Source organism: Vipera berus (assembly GCF_964194415.1).
Source record: "Vipera berus genome assembly, chromosome: 2".
NCBI lineage: Eukaryota > Metazoa > Chordata > Lepidosauria > Squamata > Viperidae > Vipera > Vipera berus.
The window spans coordinates 164,958,343-164,975,839 of NC_138203.1; the positions used below are offsets into that span (position 1 = coordinate 164,958,343).

Below are 17,497 nucleotides of genomic sequence, written 5' to 3' on the forward strand. Positions count from 1 at the left end.
TCCGTGTAAGCCCATGTGTGTGTCTAAATCTGCCTGGTGGAATTCAGTAGAACTTACTCTTAAGCAGTTGTTGACAGGATAACAACCTAAAGTCCCTGTAACTGAAGCTAAATGAGGTGATAATTCCCCACACTCTGTTTGTTTTAATAATGTATTTGGCTGTTTCTATTCCTTCTTTTCTGTCCCACTCCGTCCCTCCCTTTCCAAAAATATGACTTTCTCAGAAACTTTGTGGAAGAGAAGATGGGAAGTAAATTTGTTGAAGGACGAAGTGTTGAATTCTCAAAATCCTATGAAGAAAGCAGTCCATCCACACCAATATTTTTCATTCTTTCTCCTGGAGTGGATCCACTGAAGGATGTTGAAGCCCTAGGTATGTTCATATAGCACTGCTGATAAATGTCCCATATAGCCAATAAGACATTGGCTGGTGCAGTTCACAGACAGACAACACTGTTATTAATTTTACAGATAATTACATAGAGACATGTTCAATGCACAAGGAAATCAGAACAAGAACAAGCAATCAACACGTGCAGCTTTTTAACTGTATTATTGCTCCTAGGTCAAAAGCTTGGCTTCGCCATAGACAATGGGAAAATCCATAATGTGTCCCTGGGACAAGGACAAGAGGTTGTGGCCGAACACGCTCTGGATGTGGCTGCAGTAGAGGGACATTGGGTCATTCTTCAGGTATTGAATACCCATAGACTTCCTGTTTACAGTTCCTAGACTTGTCAGCTGCACTGATTCCATATACTATTCCCTTTCCTACATGATTAAACAATTAGTCAATGCATAGTCCACACAGATTGCACAAGCTGTCTGCATTCTGATCCAAAAACAAGCCCACAATAAATATTTGCTGCTTATGCTTTGTCTAAAAATGCAGAATGCACACCAGCAGAGGCTGTCACAAGGCAACCGCACCACTACATGCCAGGGACCCTGTTGCAACCTTTGGGCGGAAGCATCCAACATTTTAGATAAATTTGCTAAGTTCATAATGTGAATACACCCCTTCCCTCTGTTTTTCAGAAGGTGGGGCATTTTCAATAACAAGGCTGGTCCAAAAAGCACACATAGTTACATTACAGTATTACTTTTTAAACAGAAATCAGGTGCTGCTCTGGGCAGGCATATTACACATGGAGAAGAAATTATAAATAACATACACATGATAATATGCATTCAGTGCAGGCAACTTTAAACACATAACAGAGTCAGCGAAGAATTGCCCTACTGCAGATTCATAATGCAGGAGACTGAGCATTTTCTCAAAAGATTTCTACGAGAGGAGGACAAAGCTTTGGAACAGGAGACAAGGGCAGTTTAAAGTAGCAGTAGTCCAGTCATTGCCAGAGTGGGCTCAGACCAAAAAAAAAAAGGTTAAACTTCCTCAGTGCTAAGTCATTTAATTCTATTATCTTGCAGAATATACATCTGGTATCCAAGTGGCTGAGCACACTGGATAAGAAAGTTGAACGCTACAGCATAGGGAGTCACAACGACTACCGCGTATTTATGAGTGCCGAACCTGCTCCTTCTCCAGACTCTCACATTATTCCTCAGGGCCTGCTAGAAAATGCCATTAAAATCACAAATGAGCCTCCAACCGGCATGCATGCCAACTTACACAAAGCCCTCGACCTCTTTACACAGGTAAACAGACTCATCTGTCCAATTTGTTATTCCTTTCTGGCCTCAAGTCATACTTCTTAAATACCCAACCATTGGTTTTCTTTATTTTGGGAGGACTACAGCACTTCATTGGTTAGAACAGATACTAAAGTCTTGTTTCGCTTCTGGAGATTAGGACAGCCTTTGTGTTCTGCACATGTGCTACTTATTTCCTTCAAGTTTAGATTATCTTTTTTCTGTGTGCCTAAGTAAATTTTTAGACCTTTATGAAGAGCCAAGTGACAGAAAACATCATAACAAGATGAGTACCTAGAACAGGGGTCTTCAAACTTGGCCCTGTTATGACTTGTGGACTTCAACTTCCAGAATTCCTCAGCCAGCATCGCTGGCTGAGGAATTCTGGAAGTTGAAGTCCACAAGTCATAAAAGGGCCAAGTTTGAAGACCCCTGGCTTAGAAGAACTGTCACTATGTCAAAAACACAGCTGAGGTCAAACCTGATCCTAAAATTACTCCTTCCCTCGCTTCTGGCAGAATCTGGGAGAACCATTCCCATTCTGTATATCAGAACTGTGACTCCTTCTGGCTAAAATACTGAAACTGAAAAAGCAGGTACACATGATAATAGAATCCAGATCTCGAATTTTAAAACAAGGGCTTTAGTGGTAGTAAATAGTCTGAAGATACTGACATACTAAAGAAATTAAGAACTATAAGGTTCAGCCAAAAATTGGGACAAGGCAAATTGGGATATCAGCTAACCATAGCTGGAGACTTAATAGCCACAGGTAGGATTTCGTGGCAGCCTTTTGGTCTACTCTTCCTTGCTTCTGATTTCTTTTTAATTTTCCACTGCTGAATATTCTGTCAGAATTGTACAGTAACTGAATTCTCTAAAAAGAATTGGAATGGTGGTGTTCCCAATACCCTGGGCATTTTCACGAGTGCAGTATTTTCTTAGACCAATAGTGGGCTTTAGATTACTGACTCTAGAAAATGCCTTTGTCATTGCTCTGCTTTTGCAGGTTCCCAGTTGAATTTCCACAATAGGAGGAGTATTTTACATCCATCCTACAACATCCCTTTTATACCTAGCTTCTGTGAGTGAGGCTATTTCAAATTTACTTTATGGCAGACATGTCAAACACAAGGCCTGGGGGCCGGATCTGGCCCGCGAAGTGGTTTCATGTGGCCCGCGAAGCCATCCTGGAAACAGTGAGGGAACAGCCCCCACTGCCTTGGCCCTGGCCCAGAGACCCTCCTCCTGCCAGAGACCCTCAGATCTGTCCCACTCCTGCCCAGGGCCCCATAGGCACCCTTGATGCGAACGATGTAGAGCTGGCCACGCCCACCCAGTAGGCCATGCCCACCCTGGCCATACACACCCAGCCCCGAGGGCAACCGCAATGCTGATGCGGCCCTCAATGAAATTGAGTTTGACACCCCTGCCTTGCGGCTTCTGTAACCCTGCTGAGGGAAACCATTTATTTTTAAGCCCATACTTTAATTAGCAAAGAAGTATATTTCTACTTTTAAATGAAAGGTTGGCAGATTGCTGTACTACTACAGTGCTAGGTTTTTAAGGGAAGGATGTTTTTGTTTGTTTTGCATTATTATTATTATTATTGTTATTATATGAAGTCATTACCACTTTTTACAATATGATTTGTATTGATAACTGGAAAATATTGTGTTTAAAATTATAATATAAAGATATGGTACTATTCCTCTCTTTAATTATGAAGGATATGGCCAGATAACTAACATCAATTACAATAGCACTTTAAAAAGATTGTGGTTACAATATGGAATTCCCCATAAAACTATAATGAGTACATAAGATGTGGGGCCCTCTTCCCAATATATTAGTGCCTAATTAAAATCCTATTAAAGTGATGGATGAGTAGCCCTAAAGGCAGCCTTAAGAAATCATGCTGTTCCTCCGTTTTCCTGAAAACAGGAAGCATTCTGCATTCTGATGGAGATAAAATGAGAGTGCTTGAGTGACAGGATCTTGTGGGTGTCCTGTAAAGAGTGAGGGTTTGCCTAGTGTAGAAGAACTATCCTGGATTACAGCCAAAGGAATTTAATGTATATCTCCCAGGGTTTTCTGAGCCGTTTACCTGAATTATAGGTAGTACTCAATTTACAAACATTTGTTTTTTGACCAAAGTTACAACTATACTGAAAAAAGTGACTTATGACCGTTCTTCACACTTAAGACTGTTGCAGCACCCCTATGGTAATGTGATCAAAATTCAGACACTTGGTAACTGGCCCATATTCATGATGGTTGCAGAGTCCCAGGGTCATGTGAATACTGTTTGTGTCTTTCTGACAAGCAGAGTCAATGGGGAAGGCAGATTCACTTAATAACCGTTACTAAATTAACAGCTGCAGTGATTCACTTCACGGCTGTGGCAAGAAAGCTTGCAAAATGGGGCAAAATTCACTTAACAATTGTTTTGCTTAAGCAACAGAAATTTGGGGCTCACTTGTAGTCCTAAATCGAGGGCTACCTGTACAGCAATAAGCAATGTAACAGAAATGATAGCATTGTATTTTGTGCAAAAAGCCTCTTTGCTTTCTATGCCCCCCTTTAGGATACCCTGGAAATGTGCACCAAGGAAATTGAGTTTAAGTGTATTCTCTTTGCCCTCTGCTACTTCCACGCAGTGGTAGCAGAACGGAGGAAATTTGGAGCACAAGGTTGGAACAGGTCTTACCCCTTTAACAATGGAGATCTCACCATTTCCATCAATGTCCTGTATAATTACCTGGAGGCCAACGTGAGGGTAAAGATTGTTTAACTGCTCATTTGTTTGCTAATGCTGTTATAAAATAGTAACTAAGTCTCTGCTTCCCCAATGTCTTGATTAATGACATTGTGAGGAATAAAGAAGCATAGAATAAGACGGCGTATCATTGCGGATAGCATACTTTCCTTTTGAGGGGAGGACTATTGTGGCTTCTGGACTTTGTCAAAAGGAGTTCTCCACTTTTTGACATGGAACTGCTTTGTATGAAGTAGACTTCCAGGAACTGAAAAGTAAGACATATGTCTTTTTATTAATTTCTGTTGCATTTTTTATTTTATCTTCTTTACTCTGTTAAGAGTCCCATGACAAGTGGACAGCCCTACAAACCGAAATAACAAATACTGACGATGGGGATTCAACTATACTCCTTAGGCCTCCTGAAATCATTAAGCGTATCCCACAGCTACCAAAAGGCATTTATTTTCTTCAAATGAGTGTCAGCAAGATAAATATTTCTGCAGTCCTGAAATAAAATATTCTTTATATTACCATTCATTTTCTGGGGGGGAAAAGTATTATTTGAAAAAAACATATTGTACACTCTAAGAATTCTGGGAGTTCCAGTCGCAACACCACAGGCTGGGTTGTGGAAGCCACCCTGGGGCTATAGTCAAGTAAAAAGCTGCATGCCTTTTTTATTATGAACCAAGGATTAAAGGTCCACCTGCTAATATCACAGTCATGAATATTGTCCACTACTCTCTAGGTTCCATGGGATGATTTACGGTATCTCTTTGGTGAAATCATGTATGGAGGACATATTACTGATGACTGGGACCGCAGATTGTGTCGGACTTACCTCGGTGAATACATCCGCATGGAAATGTTGGAAGGCGAAATGTTTCTGGCTCCAGGATTCCTCATTCCACCCAATAGTGACTACAAGGTGAAAACAGGCTGGATCCAACTGTACAGAGAATAAGGCAGGATAGGGCACCCACCGGATAACTTGCCACATAAATATCCAGTAAAAAATAAATAGGGAGAGAAAGAGAGAGAGAGAAAAAAAAGTTTCACATCTTGACATAGAGAATATAGATAGCTAAACTGGAACAAGCCAAAGCAGTTTTTAGACGGCTATGAAAAAAGCACTTTTTTAATTGTAAGCAAGTCAGGCAGTTACTCCTGAGAGAACTATCAAATGGGAGATGTAGATTAGGAAGATATTTGAAAGCCTTTCTGGCCTTCTTCCTGATGCCTTCCTGATGCCCCCAATCCATCAGCTGAGGTGCGCTTCACCCTTCTACCAAGAACTTCATCCTTCAGGCCAGCCCTAGGCAAACTAACAAGCAAGGATGCTCTGGATCACCCTGCTCAAATGCACAATTTACTTAACTATCAGTCCTGAAATAGAAACAGCAGCAATGTGGGGAAGGTTTTAATGAGAAAATCTATTCAATCTACAAAACCAAATCTCTAAGTACAAAAAAAAAATTCTTGGGAAAAGGGGAATATAGGAAAAGTAACAGAAGACATGAATCACCCAGAGAATTCAAATAAAATAAACATGGCTGCCTTGCTAAACCTACTCATTACTATTTGGGCATCATCCTGTTGGGAAATTGGCGAAGATATCTGCTTGGCCAGATATCTACTTTTTTTCTTTTTCTCTTAAGACTCTCCTCCTTCAGAGAATGCCCAGGAAATTGTTCTTGTTGTTTTGGTCAATCAAGGAAAATATTGTTTAATATCCATGTTTAGCTAACCGTTCAGAAAGTTGTTTTACCTAATATCCTAACAGCCCATGGAGGAACGATGAGGGTGCAGGCTAGTTCACACAGGTTGTATTGATGTAAGTAGTTGGAACAGGATTTTACTGGGAAACAAAAACTGACATCAACTTACCAGATGTTTTAAGGTAACACAGAAAACCTAGACGTGGATACAAAGTAAATTGGAAACTATCAGGTGAAGATCAGAATGCCCAGACTCGGCTACTTGAACAAACACATTGTGTATCCACTAATATTCTATATAAAATATATATTTTCACAGGGCTATCATGAATATATTGATGAAAATCTACCACCTGAGAGTCCTTATCTGTACGGGCTCCATCCGAATGCAGAGATTGGTTTCCTCACTGTAACCTCAGAGAAACTTTTCCGCACAGTGCTGGAAATGCAGCCCAAAGAATCTGATTCTGGAGGAGGAATTGGTGTGTCCCGTGAAGAAAAGGTAAGGAGGCATGTCATTTCCTGGGACATGATGTGCCATAGAAACATAGAAGACTGATGGCAGAAAAAGACCCAGTGGTCCATCAAGTCTGCCTTTTGAGTTTTGTGTTTCTTTTATGTTTTCTTTTTATTTAATTTTGTTGTTTTTATTTATTTTAAATTATTTGACCCTTTTTAATTTCCCCATTTGCTCTGCCTCTCCCACTGTCAGGTTTTGTTTTGAAGACGTTGATCGATCTCTCATTCAGATTTAAATAAGGTTGGGTTAGGGTAGTACTTGGATGGCAGACTAGTTGGGAATTTCCAAGGCTGTTGTCTAGACAATTAAAAAACAAATCCCTCAAGACAGTAGTGTCTAACCACCTCCAAAATGCTGTCAAGAAAACTGCCTGATTGGAGCCCAAGGAATCACACTCAGGAACATCTTTACCATCTTTTTGGGCTGTGCTGGGCTAGGCTTAGCTCTTCTTTGACCACAAGGACACGAGGAATAAAATAAAATGAATTGATCATTCACGTAATTTGCTTTCACAGCAAAATGTTACAAGCAATAAAACATACAATTGGCCTTTTGTGTGTCAGGTAAAAGCAGTGCTAGATGAGATCATGGATCGTCTTCCAGAGCCCTTCAACATGATTGAAATTATGGCAAAAGCAGCTGAGAAAACACCATATGTGGTAGTTGCTTTCCAGGAATGTGAACGAATGAACATCCTCACCAGTGAAATCAGACGCTCTTTGAAAGAACTGAACTTGGGACTGAAGGTGACTGCATATTACATACTCTTGCTGGTGCCATCTCCAATAACATAATTATCAGCTATTCAACTGGTGTACTGATACAGAAAAAAGTTGAATGGAAAATTATTTCTTGGTAATATATCAGATCAACAAGATTCAGTTGGTAAACAAAAATGCCCTTCTGCTGAATTTAATCCTTTTTGTAACTTCAAAATGGCTTTTGGTTTTCTTCTCCAGCAAACTACCCTTACTCTCACCTCAATGGTTTATCCCTACCCCTCACCCCAGCTCTTTCTCTTGCGTTCACTTTTCATTCATCCCATCTGCCTTCCGTTTTCCCCCTCATCTCTTTTTTTCTGTTCTCATAGGGAGACTATATGTATACTGACAAGTTATCTGTGCAGATGGGACTTTATATTAGGCAAATTTAACCAATAATCAATTAATTGGGGGGGGGCCTTGTTCTGCTCTTGGGATTGCATGTTCATGTGCAAAACAAGGCTGCCACTCACACACACAGAGAGTAAGAAATCAGCTGAGGTGTTCAAATTTAGTTGACAAACCAGGGACTGCACTGAATTTAATCTGTACATGTTAAATCTACTGTTTGCTTTTTGGGTGAATAATTTTAAATTCAGAATAGTTTTTCTTTTGAGTAATTATGTAGTGAACACAAGTTTGTGTATTTACATATATGAAAATTGAAGGAGACAGATCCAAAGTGTGGCCAATATAATTTCATGTACTGGCAATTGCTTACCTTCAGTATATTTATAGAAAATGTACTGTCTAGGCCAGGGGTAAGCAACCTCGGCTCTTTTATGACTCATGGACTTCAACTCCCAGAATTCCTGAGTCAGCTGAGGTTGCCTACCCCTGCCCTAGACAATACATTTTCTATAAAGTCCACGAGTCATAAAAGAGCCGAGGTTGCCTACCCCTGGTCTAGGCTTTAAAGTATTTTGGTCTCCAAGCTGGTGGAGAACATGCCTAATTATGAGGGATTTTAGCAGGCATTGGGCTGAAAACTAAGATAGTTTAAGGTTGTGGGTATGAGTGGGTGGGTGTTTAAACATTAGTGCAGTAATTTAATGGTGCTGTGTAAATATTTCATTGTGCATTAACACAGCTGCATCTTCTGGAAAGTTCACATGGCTGTTTTAAAAGCTGTCCCTGGTTGTTTGCATGAATCTGTACAGGAACAAATGACTCTTCCAGCAGAAGTCTTCAAAATAGCTGTATGAGCTTCCCAGAGGGCATAGACATTTTAATGTTTTAAGCACATGTGCTTTATTGTACTAATAAAGATTAGTAAAAAGAAAAAGATTCCTTGTAAATGCTTAGTTGGGAGCTAAAAGCTAAAGTTGCTCAAAAACGTGGGCATTGCTTCTCCTTTGAAACTCTATAGCACAAGCATCCACAAGCTGATTTTTAGTGTGGAAAACCATGTTTGTGTATGCTATGCATATACTTTTGATTCATATCACAGTCATCATCTAATTTCAGCCTTGGCAATTATAACAGTAACTGGGAAAATAATCTTATTTTCTCAGTAGTGTGTTGGGAAATTTAAACTACCACACAGTACCATAATTAACCTGAGGGGAAAATGCTAAAAGTTCTTGTTAAGAATTTGCTTATTGGATAATATAATACTGAGAGGACCTTAATTAACATTCAGAGAATCAAGACCAAGTGGGATGCCATTTCCTTAATCACACTGAAAATCATTCAAGTAGACAATATGTTCAGGCAGGATATTCTGATAATGGCCACAACCAATTTAAAACTTTTTACTTTTTCCAAAGGGTGAGTTGACAATAACAACAGACATGGAGGAACTATCCAATGCTCTTTTTTATGACAATGTACCCGAATCCTGGACAAAACGTGCTTACCCATCTTTACTTAGTTTAGCAGCCTGGTATGCAGATCTACTGCTCCGGATCAGGGTGAGGACTATGAAGCTGTTTAAGTACTTTGTTGTAAAATTTGCTGTAAATTCTTAAGGCTGATTTTTCCACAAAGCTGAAAACCTGTCCTTAAGCATTGTTCTCCTTTTGGGATCTTTTTTTGCTGGGCTTTGTTTTCTTCTGCCAAACCTTTCTGTGCTATACTAGGTAATATGGTCAGTTCTCTGATACAAGGGAGACCAGTTTGTGGGCTTTTTATGAGTAGCAGCTTGTCCTACCTGTCTTGATCAGGAATGTTGTAGATTGTCCGCCTGTTTCCGATTTGTTTTCCTAGTTTGATTGGCTCTATTGTTCCACTGAAAATTGCTCCTACCTATTGTCTTCTCACTTGACCTATTTAATTTCTGGATATAAGGACGCGCCTCAGGCTGCTTGCTTCCTTGTTGGTTCACTGATATTTTAAAATAGTTTATACACTGGGATTTTATGTGTTAATGGCGGATCAATCAGAATGCTAGGCTTTTACAAATTCTCTTGCATTGATCTAAAACAGTTTCCCAGGTGGATTTATGGTTGCATTTGTCCATGTGCTGTGAAATTAAAGAATCGTCATTGTGTCTTGTAAGAACTTGTTTAAAGATGTGTTCTGATAATCTGCTTGTTTTTTTTACATGGAGGCATTCAGAGTCCTTGCACTGTATCTTGCAAATAATTCTGTCTGTTCTGTCTTCTTCATTCATTGGGTCTTTGGGGTTGTGCTTCAAATGTTTTGGAGAGATTTTGTTGGAGTTATTTATTTCTCTGGTGCCTAGCAAATGAAGTAAACTGCTTTCAATTTTTGAATATTTTTTTAATCTATGGGAGAATTAATCTTTTCATGAGTTGTGGTGGTTGTGTACTAGTTGGCTGCATAGAAAAGATACTTTTTTCTGTTTTGTTAATCTGTTGCTTCTCTCTGAAGTTCTTGGCTGTACAGCATTCTTACATAGCTTTTATTGTGGACAGCTGAACAAAAAGCCAGCTCTCTTCATTTGGATTTTTGCTATCGCACAAATCTCAAAGTGTCTATTCCAATTTGTTCAGCAAATTTTATTTAATAGATCTTCCCATTCAAGCTGTATTTCTAAGGAATGCACAGGGAGAAATAAAGCTGGAATATAAAGTATGTGCAGTCCTGAATATGCTTACCTATAAAACACTATCACGGTTTTCATTTCCAGGAGCTGGAGGCTTGGACCACAGATTTTGCCCTGCCTACAACTGTGTGGCTAGCAGGTTTCTTCAATCCTCAGTCTTTTCTGACTGCCATTATGCAGTCCATGGCTAGGAAGAATGAATGGCCTCTTGACAGAATGTGTCTCTCAGTGGAAGTTACCAAGAAAAACCGAGAAGATATGACAGCTCCACCTCGAGAAGGCTCCTACGTTCATGGGCTCTTCATGGAAGGTACAAACCATTCGTATCATAGTGTAGATAAGATGTGGACTTCATTTCATGTGACCCTTAGCTTAATTTCAAAAATCTCCTCAAGAATAAGTCCAGCTTACAGACAGCCATTGGTATTTTCTTCCACAGCAATTTGCTGAACAGACAGGAGAAGGAGAAATAAAATAATTTTGAAAACGGAACTTGATTCTTCTATTTTCAGATTTTACTTTGAACTAAGTAGATAAATTACTGAGAAAGAGATTTGTTTTCAGAATGTTGTTTTCAGGCTTTTTCTATAATGTTGCATCTATTGCACAATTCTGTAACAACGAAAAATAAAAGAATACAGGTGCCCATTTCACATTCTCCAAAATTAAAGAACAGGGCAGGATTCTTCAACTACTGCTCAATGACAGCTTCTATAATTACCATGGGAACACTGAAGGCTGCAGGCCAGTATATCAGGAATGCAATAGCTTTGAGTAACTTGGAAATTAAATTTCCTCTTTGATAGTTTAAGTCCCTATTGAGTCAGGCCTGACACCTGGTCACTGCATGGATGAATACTCATTACCTCAGCCTGACCCCTAGTGCATCTCATAGCTGTTCCCAGGACAGTCCTGTCATTTTTTTGATCCATCTATTCACAACATGAACTTTTTCCTAGCCCATCACCTACTTGCTTCAGTTGTTGATTGTTGCTGCAAAACAACAGTCAGTTTTAATTTGGTCCAGGTTTTATTGAATGATTATTGCAGTCTGTGGTACCTTTATTTATCATCTCCAGATTTATAATTTAAAGACAACTATGTTTCTATTTCTCTCATTTTTTTTCAGTGTCCAACTTTCATACTTTCAGATTATTTGACAGAAATTACGCTAGAAATCAGCCACTAAGCAATATTATTTGCACCCACAGCAGAAACAGAATTAATTCTCCAAATTCATTCTGATAAATATTTGACACCACCATCACCACCGACCAAAAAGATAATAAACAAGATGTTTGGATAGCTGCCTGTTTTATTTCATATCGGTAGAGGGCAGCAGATGTCCATTTCATTATCACATCCAGCTGTATTAAAAAGCAAGGGGACAGCTTTCTACTTTGGGGATGCTGCATCTAAGATACATTTTTTTCTTTTTTAGAAGCTGTTTTTTTTAAAAAAAATTGAGCTAAACGAACCTGTGTATAAGTGGACTTTATGTAGGAGTGCACAACTTTCTGTAATAAAAGAATAGCTGCTATATGCCAAGTGCAGGGTATGAATCCAATTGTTTCATTTTGTTTATATTCCTGTAAAATATATAAGCGTAGCATCAAAAGCATGTGTAAGCCAAAGTCTAGCGTGTAGCCTTATTGCTAAAGTGAGCTGGTTGATAATCACGCAGATTCTCAGCCTTGCCGCAAAAGAACTGATCTTGCGAGGACTGTCCCATTTTGTTGCAGGTGCACGCTGGGATACTCAGACCGGGGTCATCAGTGATGCACGCCTGAAGGAGCTGACGCCTTCGATGCCAGTCATCTTCATCAAGGCCATCCCTGTGGATCGCATGGATATCAAGAACATGTATGAGTGTCCTGTGTACAAGACACGCACAAGAGGCCCCACCTACGTCTGGACTTTTAACCTGAAAACAAAAGAGAAGCCAGCTAAGTGGATTCTTGCTGGAGTTGCTTTACTCTTACAAATTTAATGTCTGATAAAGTTTTGTCTCCATCATGGCACTGTTATCCCTTCCTGGAAACCCCAAGCAAGGTAACTGTTTCAAAATAAAAATTACTTTGAAGTATATCTGGCCTGATGTTCCTACTCAAGTGATCATTAACAACACTGTTCCTATATTTAATTATTCTCCGTAACAGAAAACTTGTCTGGTCGAGTAGCAGTTCTGCAAGAGCATACAGAAAAAAAGAAAAACAAGACTGTGCAGTAGCTATCACTTACAGCTTATGGCTTAGCCTAGACATCTTCACCTTACTGGCCATATATGAAACTTGGGGAAAATGTTACTTGCACTTGCAAGGGTAGCTAGTCACGAAACTTATTTCAGGAACTAAAACCTGGTCAATCTAATAGTGAAATATTCTGCTCAAAACTCTGAACACAAGGTACAAATTTATTTATTTATTTATTTATTTATGGGATTTATATCCCACCCTATCTCCCGAAGGACTCAGGGCGGCTAACAACAAAACATATAATAAGTACAGAAATTAAGATAAAAATAAAATTAAAATCATCTGTGCAATAAATTTAAATTAAAAACTAAAAATAAATTAAAAATTGTAAATATAATTAATTAAAATGCCTGTCAGTCCAGGTCAGCCTGGTGGAAAAGGAGTGTTTTGAGGCCGCGGCGAAAGGATTGGAGATTTTGGAATCACTTTGAACCTCTCACCCAGCACCTACTTATCCTAATGATCGACATTTCTCTGTATAAACACTAAGGCCTGTTCCTGCTTTGTCATCTTGGATTGCCTTTATTAACCTACTAGACTATTTCTGAAGCCGGTTTTGTTAGGTCATGCCCATCCAGCCCAATCTTTCCATTTCTGCTTGCCGCAATATTGGCTCACCACCAGATCTAACTTGGATCATTGTCTGGCTTTCTCCCTGGTGTCTCCTGCCTAGTGTCCAAACATTCTTGTAATGAAACAGCTCTGGCATGTTTGAAATTGCATAGCCAGCATTCCTAAAAAATACACAATGCTTGTCAGGACATTATCACATTTCCACTCAAAAAAGACTCTGTTATGGTGTCCAAAAATTGTAAATAAATAAACTTACACTTATCCAGGGAAGTTATACTATTTGTATAATGAATGCATTTCTCCTGTCTACTTGCTTTGTCCATTCACCAGAAAGAGGGACAGCTGTCAGTCAAAATAACTTGACCAACGTAACGCTTAAGACACCCACCCCACCCCCTCTAATTCTTGGGTGTTCCTGACTAGCTCACTGCAACAAGATAGACAAGTGCATGAGTTATTGTTGATATGAATTAAGTTTAAGTTATGTCAGTGCATACATATATAGTATGTAAATTATTTATTTATTTATTTATTTTATTTTATTTTATTTTATTTGTATACCGCCCTTCTCCCCAAGGACTCAGGGCGGTGAACAGTGACATAAATATCAAAAATGTACAAATACAGAAATTGAAAATAAGTTAAACCCTAATGCCCAAATGCAATAATTAAAACAGAACCCGTCAGACCAGACCGGATTGCTCAAACAGATAGGTTTTTAGGTCTGTATCTTTCTGATACAGAATTTGAACTTTAAACATTTTGCTCTCCAAAAAGTAAATAAGCAAAATAAAACAGGTATCAAGAGGCCATTTTGTGGCACAGGAGAAAAGGTCCACAGGTGAATGATGCTTATTCGTTCTTGATATTATTTAAAAGCACTCGAAGATTCCTGGAGAGTTAATGCAGCATTCCTGAAGTTTTAGGAATCCGATTGCAGATGTTAATAAGCAACATTATGCTTATTTCATTAGCAAAAAACTCGTTTATTCCTCCCCATTTTGTTTATTATGAACAAAATACCCAGATATATCCTTAACTTTTTTTAGTCTTACACTAGAAAACACTCTTTAGAGCAGACGTTAGCAGCAAATCTAGGCATCTGATAAAAGGTACAACAATCTTACTGCAAGGCTGTTTACTATCAAAATACAAAAGTAATACTGTAGTCTTTGATTAGAAGTGGTATGCCTGGGACACAAAGACTTTTTGTGTATGTGATGCTCATCCACTTCACTTTTGTGCCCAGCTCCAAACTGGCCTACTTGTCTCATGTTGCATATATGTTCTCCCAACACAGCCTTCACCTCCGTGCCAGCCCACTGCTGTCAAACGAAAACCATAGCAAAGCAATCTGGCAGGAAAATAGTGCTTTCTATTGAAAATAAGAAAAAAAAACAGTTGTTGGGAGGGCTGGCATGTGGCAAGGCTTCACCTGGTTGTTTTGGGACTCTCCTCCTCTCCCCCCCATCTAGCAGCAGAGCTCTGTCTCTCTATGGCAGGGCTTTTCAACCTTTTCACCCATTGTACCAATTTTAGGATATGGCAACATCGGAGTACCACCAGTTGCCTAGCTCCAGCCATCTCTCGCTTAGGCTTGTGCGGTGCTGCCACCAGTTCAGCTGAATTCCCCTCCCCCGCTACCACTTTTCTAGGATGGCCGCGTACCACCTGCCAGGTGCCAATGTACCACAGGTGGTACCCGTACCACTGGTTGAAAAGCCCTGCTCTATGGAATGTGTCCCCACAGGCAAGTTCCAGTTGGCAAATAAGTGAGCAAAGTGCCCTTTCCTAATTAATTCTTATCACCACTACCACCACCTCTTTGCATGCTTTCGTCTTCCCAAAAGCATTGGTCATGAGGAAATGCAAAGGCCAGATTTTTGCAGAAAAGCTGAGAAAAAAGCAAGCGACTTTGATGAACAAATGAGGGAAGTTAGAGTAAGGCCTGGAGTAATGTTCTGCTCTCTTCCTTCCCCCTGCTCTGTCTTATCCCCATCATCCTGTCACACCAAGAGAGGAAAGCACTGCCTTCAGCACAACAGCAACAGTGGCTGCGATGTGAGGGCAGCAACACCACAAGTCTTGTTCCTGAGGCAGAGTAAAGGACCTCTGTATTTCAGGATCTGTTAACAAGAAGAGGAGGAAAGCACACTGAAGGCAACGGGGTGGATGATCCCATTCAGAAGAAGAGAATTAATTTCCACTCCTCAGCAATTCACAAATTACTTTCAAACATTACAGTCAAACATTATTAAGGAGCAAGACTATCACAGAACTGCCTGTAAGCTCATTCTTTTTTTCCACTCAGCAATTGAATAGAATTATCTGAAGAATTATGCAGGGCTATTAACTCAAGACAACTCTGCTCAGTAGAAGCTTTGCAGTTTGCTGTGCAAAAATTAAGTCTTGCTTCCTTGGCAATTCAGAGCATGCATCAATTTTCAAAGCATATTTTTAACAGGCAAAATTTATGTACTTCAACATTTAAACTGGTATGTATTAACAGCATAATAAAATCATAATTTCCCCTTCTATAACCAAGCAATTTATTTATTCTTCTTTCCTTGTAGCAACTTTGTTACAGTCTTTTCTTCTTCTGTTTTACTCTTGGTATCAAAAGCCAAAGCAAGGGAAAAAATGGTCCACTCTGTTCACAAAGTACATATTATTATTATTATTTTAAAAATCTACCATGGTTGGAATCAAACAACAGGGGAACTTGGTTGACCAGAACATATTTCAAATCAGACAATTTTCTCTCCCAAAAAGTAGAGAAGGGAACTAGGGGATTAGCCATATTGGATTTAATTCTCACAAACAGAGATGAAATGATAGAAGGTGTCGAAGCCACAGGAACCTTGGGGGGAAGTGATCATGCAATATTGGAATTCAACATTATGGAAGCACAAGCAATAGAACACAGCCAAACTACAGTCTTGGACTTTAAAAGAGCTAATTTCAATAAACTTAGAGAGACCTTGGGAAGAATTCCATGGATGAGAATCCTAAAGGGGAAAACAACTCAAGAAGCTTGGGAAATTTTGAAAAGTGAGATAATAAAGGCCCAGTCTAGCACAATACCAACAAAGAAGAAAAATAACAGCTTTCAAAAGAAACCAGCATGGCTGCATAAAGAACTCTCTGATAAACTGAAAGATAAAAAGGACAAGTATAAGAGTGGAAAGAGGGGCACATAACTAAGGCAGAATATCAGCAAACAGCCCTTGCCTGCAAAGATGAAGTGAGGGAAGCTAAGGCTCAAAATGAACTAAGGCTTGCGACCAAAGTAAAAAATAACAAAAAAAAGCTTCTTTCAACATATAAGAAACAAGAAAAAAGTTAAGGAAATGATTGGTCCATTAGTGGGGGAAAGTGGCAAGAAGGTGACAAGCAACAGGGAGAAAGCAGAACTATTTAACTCGTTTTTTGCGTCTGTCGTTACACAAAGGGAAAAAACAGTTCAACCTACCCAAACCAGTGCCATAAAAAACAGAATAGAAACGCAAGTTAAGATAGGCAAGAAAATGGTAAGTGAGCACCTGTCCAGCCTAGACGAGTTCAAATCACCAGGACCAGATGGATTACACCCCAAGGTTCTCAAGGAACTGGCAGACGTGATCTCAGAACCACTGAACTATAGTTTTCAAAGATCCTGGAGCACTGGGGAACTACCAGAGGACTGGAAGAGAGCTGATGTAGTTCCCATCTTCAAAAAAGGGAAAAAAAATAGATCCAGGAAACTACAGACCTATCAGCCTGACCTCAGTACCTGGGAATATTCTGGAAAAGATAATCAAACAACAAATCAGCGAACACCTTGATGCGAACAAAGTTGTCACTAAAAGCCAACATGGGTTTGTCAAAAACAGATCATGCCAGACAAACCTTATTGCATTCTTTGACCAACTGACAAAACTAGTGGACCAGAGAAATGCTGTAGATATAATTTACTTGGACTTCAGTAAGGCATTTGATAAAGTAGATCACAACCTACTACTTGATAAGATAGAAAAATGTGGGTTAGATAGCATCACCACCAGATGGATTCGTAGCTGGCTGACAGGCCGTACTCAGCGTGTGGTCCTCAATGGAACTGCATCTACATGGAAGGAAGTGTGTAGTGGGGTGCCCCAGGGTTCTGTTCTGGGCCCAGTGGTCATCTTCATCAACAATTTGGATGAGGGGATAGATGGGGAACTCATCAAATTTGCAGACGACACCAAGCTGGCAGGAATAGCCA

The 17,497-nt window shown here is 39.6% G+C and overlaps 2 protein-coding genes across 3 annotated transcripts in view; one reads left to right on the forward strand and one right to left on the reverse strand.

Annotated features, from left to right (window-relative positions):
• DNAH17 (dynein axonemal heavy chain 17) overlaps positions 1–12,741 on the forward strand; it is a gene marked incomplete at its 5' end in the record, with an annotated part of 119,670 nt that extends 106,929 nt beyond the window's left edge. Inside the window, 10 exons of the mRNA XM_081319927.1 lie at positions 225–373; positions 566–693; positions 1,435–1,662; positions 4,244–4,435; positions 5,166–5,345; positions 6,455–6,637; positions 7,219–7,401; positions 9,186–9,329; positions 10,511–10,736; positions 12,169–12,741. Coding sequence (XP_081176053.1) covers positions 225–373; positions 566–693; positions 1,435–1,662; positions 4,244–4,435; positions 5,166–5,345; positions 6,455–6,637; positions 7,219–7,401; positions 9,186–9,329; positions 10,511–10,736; positions 12,169–12,416 — 1,861 coding nt within the window. The 3' untranslated portion in view covers positions 12,417–12,741. The remainder of the gene's footprint in view (positions 1–224; positions 374–565; positions 694–1,434; positions 1,663–4,243; positions 4,436–5,165; positions 5,346–6,454; positions 6,638–7,218; positions 7,402–9,185; positions 9,330–10,510; positions 10,737–12,168) is intronic.
• Positions 12,119–17,497, reverse strand: part of PGS1 (phosphatidylglycerophosphate synthase 1) — a 59,618-nt gene continuing 54,239 nt past the window's right edge. The window contains exon 10 of one of the 2 annotated variants that reach the window (XM_081319929.1): positions 12,119–12,261. The gene's annotated coding sequence lies outside the window, so the exon portion shown is untranslated. Of the gene's footprint in view, positions 12,351–17,497 lie in introns of both variants that reach the window. The other variant, XM_081319928.1, reaches the window with a different exon arrangement.